Source organism: Ptiloglossa arizonensis, chromosome 4 (genome assembly GCF_051014685.1).
Source record: "Ptiloglossa arizonensis isolate GNS036 chromosome 4, iyPtiAriz1_principal, whole genome shotgun sequence".
Lineage (NCBI taxonomy): Eukaryota > Metazoa > Arthropoda > Insecta > Hymenoptera > Colletidae > Ptiloglossa > Ptiloglossa arizonensis.
Genome location: NC_135051.1, coordinates 4,771,160 through 4,782,132, shown reverse-complemented (window position 1 = coordinate 4,782,132; position 10,973 = coordinate 4,771,160). Strand labels below are relative to the sequence as shown.

Sequence of the window (10,973 nt, the reverse complement as noted above, 5' to 3'; positions counted from 1 at the left end):
GAGAGTGTTCTTAAAGAATCACGTGAACACCATGTTTCTAACAACTGGAAATAATACGAAGTGTTTAGAAAAATGTTTGAGAAAAATTCTACATCACTATCGCACAGGAATCGTAGATTCTCAACAAAGTATACAGATTGAATAACGCAAGAAGTTGACTGATGCACCAATGCAATTTCAATTTACCACGAAATACTTTCAATATCGATTCACTTGAAAATAAAGATTTCTGTCACTAAGGTTTCACATTTTCGACTTACCTATTGGCGAGGAATCGTCTCGTGTTAAGCTGTGCACCACGTTGTATTTTCGGTCAGCTTTTTGTAACGTAGTAATATCTCTGTATCACGTCCTTGAAACGAATTGAAACTCCAACGGGTAGCGTGGCCGAGCGGTCTAAGGCGCTGGTTTAAGGCACCAGTCTCTTCGGAGGCGTGGGTTCGAATCCCACCGCTGCCATTTAATTTTTGCTTCGGTTTACAATGACGTGCGATAAACGCACAGCATTCCTGCAAGGTACTCGACGAAACCTTTGCGGTCGGTCCCGCGCAATTAGTGGAAGAAGGCAGTGGTAGCGATTCCTTTGAAGGTCCAATGGGTTGCGTCGGCACGCGGCGCCGTGGTTCACACCTATCAGGAGCGCACGTTGTGGTAGGAGTCCGACTTACGATGCTTTGGTAAGCGACATCTATCGACACTATCTTGAACTTTGTACTTAGATCGATAAAACAGCACCATGTGTTAACATCGTCCGTGGATAAAGTTTTTTATCGATAAATGAATATCACATCTCCAAACAATGTTAATAAAATGCAAAATTTATAAACCGTTTATCAATTTTATAATAAATGTAGAGTAAAATTTTACACTCAACATGTAATATACATTCATTGTATCATCTAATAACGTTGATTTAAAAGAATATTGGAACTTAGATGAAAATATTTGGTGGGTTTCCATCTGAACTAATGATGTCTGTATAAATGAATAAGTTTTTCATCAGTTGAAATACTCTAGAAACAAAGTTATATTACATGTGAAAGAGTGTATGAATCAAATTCTGTATTCTGTCAAATGAATGAAATCCTGTTGCTATTGTTATCGTCGGGGGATAGCTACTCTTATCCATTTTACTTAACAAGGTCGATTATTGAACACCCATTTGATTATAAAGGGGAAGCAGTGATGAGAAATAATAATAATCATAGTCACTCCGAAAAAGTACAGCGGAAGTATGCTCCTCGATTATATGTTAACCTGCTACATGTTTCATTCTGAAGATGCCACCACGAGCCACACCCTGTTGGTACACAAGGTATCAATATCACTTGCAATCTTTCAGACACCAGTCTCGCAATCGTAGTTTTATAAAGCTATACAATTGTATAGATTAAATTTGATCGTTTGTATTACAATTTTTGAATTTTTTAAGCGCATTTAAATGTTTATTATTGTTGCTTTTTATTTATTTTGACTCTTGAAGATATTTTGTACAGTAGTATACTGTCGATTGTAATGTTTTTCTTATTTGTGATATAGAAAATTAGTCATTGATCATCGATGCTCAAGCAGACTCCGTGGCGCAACGGTAGCGCGTCTGACTCCAGATCAGAAGGTTGCGTGTTCAAATCACGTCGGGGTCATTGCCTTTATTTTTATAAATATTACTTATTTTTTTATATCAATTATTCGTATCTTGCAAATCTTATAGCCTTTTAACAATAATCATTTCTTATTTCTAAATTATAAAAAGTTTTTATATTTTTTACCTCAATCGTATAGCTATATATATAAATATATCGTATTTTGCAGACTGTGAAAAACCATGTTACTGCTTACTTGCTTATGAAGAAGAACAGCACGAATTCAACCATCATATATGTACCGCGTTTTCTTTGCACTGAAGTGCGGTGCGTGCTCACATCCCGCGCACAAGACGCAAAATATCAGGATAGCATGAATGTACCACCTTTCTCCTCTCTCGTACAGTTGAGCGATATTCGCGCGGGTTGTCTCATTTAGCCCCTCCTTGGACCAGGCTACCACGTTAGGCAAGAAAGTTTCATTAGAGTGACTAACCTCCTTACTCTCACATACCCCACGACTACTCATATCCAGATTACCGACGGTTCAGATCTCACAAAAAATACAATACAACAATTACCGACTGTTTTGTATGTTGTATGGTTTATAAAAAGAATAGTACAACATAAGCATTGTAATAAGTGATCTTATACTTATCAGTATAAGATATAATAGTAGTGACATTTACTATTTTCCATGTGTCGATCAGTATTTTTTACGTGGTTTAAAACTCTGCTAGAAGTGACTGATACGAACAGTTAGATGAGAGATTTTTAATGAAACAATTGTAAAGAATCATTAGTCAGAATAACTGTTATAGAGAACGAAATACGTTATTACACTGCATGTAACAGTTATTCTGAATAACGAATCTTCATAATCATTTCAAGAACCAGAGTCGATATTGAATGTATATAATTATCTTCAATAATCGATTTTTATCGTAATACTTATACGTTCCATTTACATATATGTTATTTGATGTTTATCTTTACAAGTTTTTAAAGAATTCTGAGTTTATACATATTGTTTAACATTGCCAAAAAAGTTAAATGCATAGACTTGATCGCAGGTCTTATTTGCCGTCTCCTTAATTCAACTTCGAGTAGAGTTATGCTTCCCTACTACAATGCACCAACTGATTGAGCCTAAATGATTCTGATTGCTAATCATTAAATTTTCGACATCCCTGCCCGCATGTATACCACTGTATTACACGGTATAATCAACCCGATAAATAATTTCGGGAAGCAGTGACAATATAGAAATTATAATAACAATATTTTATTCAAATTTTTTAAATAATTTCCTAATGTAGTAAAAGTCAAGAATCATGATAGTGGCGCCTATCATTTGTTTCATTGAATACATTGATTTGAATAATTTCAATCACACATGATTTACGTTGATCATTTTTTGTAAACTGTAACGAAATATTATAAAAGTGTCTATTATTACTTGGAACTACGTTTTTAAATTGATATTTTAATTCATGGTAAATGGCAGGAGATAATGCATGGAATGGAACATGTAATGAATAATCATCGGCTGACTCTGACACGTGTGTTCATGTATAAATCTCCTATTCATATACGTACTGCGTTTGCTGCGTAATCAATAATGAACTGTGATCCGCCGTTCGTTATCGTGGTTTATCTTTCGTCTTCTGTACGTTGTGTATAGTGAGCGAGGATGTATACTAATTTACGCGCAGCCTCCAATAATCTGTAGTTAGCGGATAGAATGGACATAATCAACAATTTAACCGTCTGGTAAGCAGGAATACATGACCGTCGGTAGATACACGGAGCGACCAGTGTTACCTCCGTGTGAATCATGTTAGCCGCGGATTGGAAAGACACAATTTTGAGGAAGAGCCGAGCGGGCCCTAAGCACCTCTGTGACGTAGCAATACGTTATTGGCCCCCAACAACCTCTTTCCATTGCTTATTGGTTCATTGACTCTGGCATGGGCAGAAATTTCGGTAGGGCTACGGTCCTAACACATCTCTGACGACAATAGGCCTCATGCCGCTTCGAAAAGGTACTCGATAATGCGTTGTCCCATCATTCTAACTTTACCTGTATGGATTACAGAGTAATCACGGGACAGTGACACCGTTTTTCCCCAAAATTGGAATTAATAATGTGTTTCTTATATGTGTATACAGACGAAATTGTTTATAGATTCAATCGTTTCTTCATTGTTTCCTTTCATTGCATAGCACAAACGTGATCTTCCTGCAGTTATTCGTGGATGGATCAAACCTTATTACGCTTTCCCCTAAAATTAACGCGCAGTTCGGCACAAAGGTGGGGGAACTTGCCTTTCATATAGCTGAAGCTTGTATATACATACATTAGCAGTGTGCTTGTACACTAGCGCTTCTATCGGTGGCGTCATGAAATTACTGTCGGCCGCATGCGTTCCTGTTGAAAAAATTCCTCACGGGCGAAAGTCAAGGTATGACGGAACATCGCAACAGCCACCGCCTGGAAGAGATGCTACATTGATTACATGATTTCCTGGTGCTAGGAGGGGCTTTGTGAGACAACCCGCGCGAAACTCTTTTCAACGTAGGGAGAGATACAGCTTCCTACGTCAATATGTTTCTCGGATATTTCAGTGCTTGCATGCGGGATGTGAGCACGCACCGCGTGCTTGTCCCTAAATACATTGTAACAGTACGAATGATTTATAATATATTCAAAACGAAAGTCTAGCCTTTGTTTTAAACATTTTTAAAAATACGACGTATAAACAACATAGACACTATTTGTTTAACTATCTTTGCATTCGATACATGATTGGTTTATCGATAATTGCGAGAAAAACAGGATATATATATATATATGTATATTTAGACCTACCATGTTGTATTAACTTCACCGATCAGGCATGCGGATAAATATATTATATATAATTTAATTGGTAAAGTACAATGTTTTTCATTTTCCATATATTCCATTATTGGTGCAAATTATAAACAGTGAACGTATTGTTAATTTTAAATTCAACTTTAACAACAATAAACTTTTCTTTATAAATCATTAACATAACTTGGACGAAAAAAAAAAGTATTTCATTCTATGAGAATCGATGTAACAAGGACTCCGTGGCGCAACGGTAGCGCGTCTGACTCCAGATCAGAAGGTTGCGTGTTCGAATCACGTCGGGGTCAAGTTTAATTTTTTTTTCTGCCAATTTTAACAAATTATAAAATATCGATATTGATTTGAATTCCTAGTATTTGAAATATTCTGAAAATATTTTTTAATTAATAATTCCCACACTCTTCGTTATCTTATGTTTTCTAAATATTCGAAGAATTGTTAGAGTTCTATTACTCTATCGACGAGAGCCTAAATATTGTAATCGCCTACATAATAAATTGTTCATTGAATTATTGTTTTCCTCAATGGCTCTTATGATATACTATCATAACTATCCGATCCTTCTAAATAGATGGGTCAACTTTGAGAAATTCGAAGTCCGCCCGCTAAGATTAAAGGTTTTGAAAATACAACAGTCGTTTTTTAAACGCAAAAATTAGTAATGAATACAAGAATTTTGCAGTACTTGCTAAACAGGATTTGTAATATACAATGTAAGTATATCTATTAAGAACGTAACAAAATACTTTACTGAAAGATTGAACTTTGATAGACCACAATAATATTATTGCAAATTTAAATTTGTTTGATTTTTAGGATTTAAAGGATATTACTTATAGCAGTCGTGGCCGAGTGGTTAAGGCGTCTGACTAGAAATCAGATTCCCTCTGGGAGCGTAGGTTCGAGTCCTACCGACTGCGGAAAGGTGTATATTTCTTTTTTACATACAATAAATAATCTTAATATTTTTAAGCCAGACCTAATCACGTTGTATAATAAGTGTATTTTTATTAATGATTGAAACAAGGAATTATTATTTATGATTACATTTTTTTATTTTAACAAATTTAAGACTAATCTGAAAGTAACGCAAAAAATAAATTATATGTTATTATAATATGTATGCATATAATACAGTAAGACGTAATTATTTTTGTATCTTTCACATAACTTTCAAGACATTTATTTACTTTTTGCCGTTTCTATATAGTTCTATAACAACTATAGTAATGTTCTCCTAGTTCTATATATACATATAACCGAATGGTATGCTTGTAGAATTATTGATTAATTTATTTAGAAAATCAAAATCAATAAGCAATGTAATCCTTTATGAAACACAAATGAAACAAAATTAAAAAAATTATAACAAAGTTGTCTTCTTTAGGTTTAAATAACACTTGAATCGATTGTACATAATAATTTAAAAACGTGCTCGAAGGCGCCGTGGCTTAGTTGGTTAAAGCGCCTGTCTAGTAAACAGGAGATCGGGGGTTCGAATCCCCCCGGGGCCTTGCAGGTTTCATTTTGTTCAAAATTTTATTTTAACAACTTTTATGTAACAAAATTCATGAGTATACCGACTACATCTCGTAATTCTGAGACCGAAATATTTTAAATAATGTTTCACTCACGATTTAATAAATGAAAAAATTGTAGTCGATTCATGAAATATTTAATCAGTGTTTATTAAAGTATAATCATTTTTATTATGATATTAATATTCACAATGTGCAAAAATTTGTAAGCGGACATTGATGTAAATAAATAAAACTGATATGAAAGATGTATAATGTGTTAAAATTAATACGTTACATACAATACATTTTTATTGTTTAAAAGTTAAACTTATAACCATTACCAGTAACTTTAACACGTGCTACCGAAGGTGCAGAAGAATAAGCGACGCCTAATAAATTTTGAGGTTGTTGCTGTTCTTCTTGTTGCAATTCTATCTGTTCAGGAACCTACGGATGATTACTATTAAACAGAAATCAGATTTGAATTTTGTACGAGCCGCAACTGACAGAAACATTAAACTTATTATACTTTTACCTGTTGCGTTTGCGTGGCTTGTACCTGTGCTTGAGACTGTGTTTGGGCTTGTCTTAATGCAAGAAGTTGTGCCAATTGTGCTTGATAAAGTGCAGCTGCAGAGTAACCATTCGGCTGAGGTTGCTGATATTGGTGTAACTGTTGATAATAAGCCAATAAAGCAGGATCTATAGGAGCTTGATAGGGTAATGGTGCAGGTGCTGGAGATACATATGCAGATAAAGTTGGTGCATTTGCATAACCATTTGCAATAGGACCAACTGGATACACTCCTAAAAAATAATAGAATACAATGAAAACTTTACATTGTTTTTCTACGAACATATCTTAACAAAAGTTACATATTATCTTAAAAATTAATTACAAACCTAAGCCAGGATTTCTATAAGCAAGTGCATTAGCAACATTGGGTAAAACTTTTTGTACCAAATGAGGATTTCCAATACTGGAACTGAATGACTGGTGAGAGCTGGGACCATTAAATGCAAAGGCAGTTTGTGTCAAACCTGGTCTGATAAAACTGAAGGATGCATGTTGATCAGAACTGCCTAGTAAATTCGTCGGTTTCACGCCTTGAACTGGTGATTCGGCAAATGCAGTAACAAACATCGTGCAACAAAGTACTATGTATTTCTGAAAATGATAGCTTGCATTAAAATGTATAAAAAGATCAATTGGCGATAGGTATATTAATATAAACGATGCTCCGATTGATGGAGCTGACGAACAAGATACTCACCAACATTTTACAGGCTTATAGGAACTTTGAAAGTTTCTCAGTAGGTCGAAAGACAGTATTATCACCGATGAACATTAACGCACTATTCTGACGCTAAGTCGGTTTGTGGGGAGTTATATATCGCGGAAGCAGCCAGGTTGATACGTGAGTAGCATCGCATCGACACATTTTCAGGCATACAATGACACTTTCTCCAAGATGCCAAGATGGGACAATTCATGAATTGTAATCGCTTCATACAAAATTTGTCTTTACGAAAAAAGATCTTTATAACACAGTGTGGTGTAAACAATGATTCAATAATTAAAAGATGAGAATAACGAACAATTAAAAATTCTCATGATTTACCGTATTTTCATCGAATACTGATACATCGTTGATAAAGTTATTCATTGTCGTAGACAGAATTTGAATAAGTATTTTGTATAGAAATATATACAAGATCATATTATATAATACCGCAGCGAATATGAAAACGGCAATAAAACATTTCTATTTGATTCATCTACAGTTGTGGAATTAACGAAGAAAGTTGCTTTCAATCAGCTTAATATGGAGCTGATACGCAGACGAGTTATTAATCGTAATCGGCTAGTCGTCCATGGAATATTAAACAGCTTATTTACTGACAGTGATACAATTTATTTATGTCTCGCACACATTCGAAAGCCTTAGTTATATTCGCTTATAAAATATTCGTAAATTTCTATGTTTTTCTATGTATGGTATTGACTTTTACAATGTAAAGTATCTCTTTAACTGTTTGTATAAACATTAGAAGATATTATGTACAATATGTACTAAAAAAGATCTTGCAGTTGTTAAGTTCAAGCCTTCATTTTCAAATAATATTTATTCCTATTACCGTCGTAGTGCTTTTATTGCTATGCGTATTACAAATTTTAAAAGTTAGTATGAACGTTTGTCTTAGACAGCCAGTATTGTGCGTACCTTAATCTAGGTACATTTTCGAGTTATTTCCAAGATACATTCATCAGTAATTCAATAGCTTTAACATCGACAAATCAATTATGAAATACGATGTAAATTTGTGCGTGTGACATCGAATACTCCCTTCGATAGTATATTTTTACATACTAGAGAAGTACGACTGATAAAACATTCCCATAGCGGTAGTTGCGAATACCGCGAAGCAACTCCACCATGTTGCTAAACCTAACAAACCTCTGTAGACATCTGTGGTAAATATCTGAGAAAAAATAAATAATGTAATAAATACATTTTGTAGAACTTCATATTACTAGCTCTAGATGATGATTATATGAAAAAAATTCGTAGTTAATAATGTTACCTGTTTTAAAGAACTTAGTGCAAGTTGAAAATCTTGGGCTGTTTGTCCAACAGTCCTTTCATTATCGTCGTTATTCATTACATTTAGTACAGATTTAGGCGGTTCATCTGCTGGACACTCTTCAACTGCTATCCCTTTTAGAAGACCTTCCCATGTATAACCACCTAAAGAGAAGATGTAGATACAGCAACATATAAAAGTATTATTATTTACAATTAAGAAATATTTACCTAGTGTTTTGTACATAAATGTAAAAAATAAACATATAATAATTGGAACAATGAATTGTAATGCTACAGCACATAAATAATAAAACACTACTCCAATCTGAAACAAATTATAGAATAAATTGTTAATGTTAATTGATAACTATTTCTACAATCGAGATATGTATCTAGAATACATTGTTTCATAGAAACCTTTCTTTGTAAATCAACATTTTTTATTCTACCAGCTTCTTTCTTTTGATTCTCCAATCGTTGAACAGCTAAATTAAGGTACGATTGCAAGTACATTGGCATTAGTGTGAATTTTAATAAAACTGCAACAATAATTGCAATTAACCTCATGCTTTCAAAAGCTGGGGATGTCATCCTGCAAAAATTTTTATTCGTTTTATAAAAAAAATCTTTTACATCTACCTATTCCATTGTAATGTTTATTGTTCCTCAACTTACAATGGCCCATTCATGCCAGTAAATATTCGAACTGTAAGATAATCTCTGCTTATGGGCTTAATCCATAAGCTTACTAATAGAAGTGGGGAAACATAACTAATATTTGCTATTAATATTAATAGCTTTTGATCTTTGTAGTATCTGAAATATACTGTTTTTATTGTCAGTTTACTATGGTTATGAATCTTTAAATTAAATACAAAATTAAGTACCTCAATGCATCCCAGTGCATTTTTGATACTCTCAATCCTGGGAAAGTAAAAAGGGAACCAAGCAAACCACACCATAAAGCAAGGAAGAACTTCACGACAATTTTTGATGCAGGCCCTCTACAAAAGAATGTACAAGAATATATATAAAGATTCAAAGTGGAAAAAGATAAAAGTCCAATAAGTAGTAAACAGTATTACAAGTTTCTATTTCAATTTTAAGTTTTAAAGACTTACGTAGAAGAAAGACCTTGATTGTCTAAAAACAAGGATGCACTATGATTGAAGCTTACATAGGCTTTGTCCAATCCAATTTCAAGATTATTTTCATCAACTATAAGAATCATCATAGCTATGAGAAGATAAGCAAATCCCGTAACAATACACGTGGACCTTTCACCTGTGCTCTCTTCTACTGTGAAATATCGTATCCACAGGGAAAGTAATACTTTGCTGGTTACTAATTAAGGAAGTTAAACTCGAAATACAAACTCCATTCTCCAGAAGAAGGATGTATACTTATGATATAAGTTGACAGTGAAAAGGATACAATGAAAAACCAAGAACCAATGTGCACCAAAGCATACTTAGATTAATTTCGTCTTTGATCGGATAAAAGTAATTGTACACCTGTTTAATGTCAACGAAACACAAATACAAAATATAGTAATCTTATAGATCTAAACAAGAGACTATTCTACTTGTTCAAACAAGACAGTACCAACCTCTGTCATGACATATACTGCAGTAGCGTAAATAGAAAAATCCAATAACCATTGATACTCTGTATAGTATTGTGAATGCACAACATTTAACTTAGTTATCTTAGCACTTCGTAGCGTAATATCCAAATTTCTAGGAACATGAAACACATCTCCAACTTTTCCATTCTCTGTGTACTTGCCTTTCTTCAGTTTCTCTTCAGGCACACCTGCGAGAGTTCTCAGTTGCTGATCAGTCGGATACAAATAATGTGTCAAGCTATCAAACAATAATAAGATATTCCATTAATATTATATTTTGTTTAATCATTGCTATTATCGATCATATATTTACCCAGTAGAACATAAGAGCCATCTTGCCAGGGAAAAATGTGGAGTTAATTTCTGAATGACACTGACCATAATGAGAGTAATAACCAATTGAGCTCCTAAAAGAGCCTGAAATATTTCATGCATACATGGAATGAAATATTGAATGTTTACCTTTGTTTGTTAGGTATTAGATGAAATTATGTTTAAAGACATTACCATTGTAAATGGCACACGATGGAATAGTTGGTTTTATAAATAGTTGTAACCCCGCGAAACCAAAAGCATCGTAACCCTTCGGATGGGATATGATGTTATTTCCAGTTATTCGTATTCTATCTATAGTAAGGGAAAATCTCAGCCTGTTTGTGACGATACTTCGTGAACTCGCCGTAAGAGTGCTACAATCATCGACCAATTCTCGCTAGCTTTCCGATACTTGTAAAATTTTTCAAATACCGTAATCCTTCC

At 33.9% G+C, this 10,973-nt stretch overlaps 2 protein-coding genes and 5 non-coding genes across 9 annotated transcripts; 5 read left to right on the top strand and 2 right to left on the bottom strand.

The window, feature by feature from the left end:
* Positions 1-377: 377 nt before the first annotated feature.
* On the top strand, positions 378-459 carry Trnal-aag (transfer RNA leucine (anticodon AAG)). Its single transcript has one exon. It is a non-coding gene; the product is annotated as a tRNA-Leu (tRNA).
* Positions 460-1,571: 1,112 nt separating this feature from the next.
* Trnaw-cca (transfer RNA tryptophan (anticodon CCA)) lies at positions 1,572-1,643 on the top strand. The gene has a single exon. It is a non-coding gene; the product is annotated as a tRNA-Trp (tRNA).
* Positions 1,644-4,694: 3,051 nt separating this feature from the next.
* Positions 4,695-4,766, top strand: Trnaw-cca (transfer RNA tryptophan (anticodon CCA)). The gene has a single exon. It is a non-coding gene; the product is annotated as a tRNA-Trp (tRNA).
* Positions 4,767-5,317: 551 nt separating this feature from the next.
* Positions 5,318-5,399, top strand: Trnas-aga (transfer RNA serine (anticodon AGA)). The gene has a single exon. It is a non-coding gene; the product is annotated as a tRNA-Ser (tRNA).
* A 520-nt stretch (positions 5,400-5,919) lies between these two features.
* Positions 5,920-5,993, top strand: Trnat-agu (transfer RNA threonine (anticodon AGU)). Its single transcript has one exon. It is a non-coding gene; the product is annotated as a tRNA-Thr (tRNA).
* A 181-nt stretch (positions 5,994-6,174) lies between these two features.
* LOC143146079 (uncharacterized) lies at positions 6,175-7,617 on the bottom strand. 3 transcript variants are annotated; one of them, XM_076310086.1, is made up of 4 exons: positions 7,274-7,617; positions 6,903-7,167; positions 6,535-6,806; positions 6,175-6,446 (listed from the first exon to the last, which is right to left on the bottom strand). In XM_076310086.1, exons 1-4 carry the CDS (start codon positions 7,277-7,279, stop codon positions 6,315-6,317), a joined length of 675 nt encoding a protein of 224 aa, XP_076166201.1. In that variant the 5' UTR covers positions 7,280-7,617; the 3' UTR covers positions 6,175-6,314. The 3 variants fall into 3 exon arrangements, with proteins under 3 accessions (XP_076166201.1, XP_076166202.1, XP_076166203.1); XM_076310087.1 differs by having other exon boundaries at positions 6,559-6,806; XM_076310088.1 differs by having other exon boundaries at positions 6,320-6,459.
* A 133-nt stretch (positions 7,618-7,750) lies between these two features.
* On the bottom strand, positions 7,751-10,942 carry LOC143146077 (transmembrane protein 161B-like). The gene is made up of 11 exons (XM_076310082.1): positions 10,722-10,942; positions 10,528-10,631; positions 10,197-10,452; positions 10,022-10,101; positions 9,709-9,924; positions 9,475-9,591; positions 9,263-9,403; positions 9,005-9,179; positions 8,816-8,912; positions 8,586-8,749; positions 7,751-8,483 (listed from the first exon to the last, which is right to left on the bottom strand). The coding sequence occupies exons 1-11, from the start codon at positions 10,722-10,724 to the stop codon at positions 8,364-8,366; spliced, it is 1,473 nt and encodes a 490-aa protein (XP_076166197.1). The 5' UTR covers positions 10,725-10,942; the 3' UTR covers positions 7,751-8,363.
* Between the last annotated feature and the right edge of the window lie 31 nt (positions 10,943-10,973).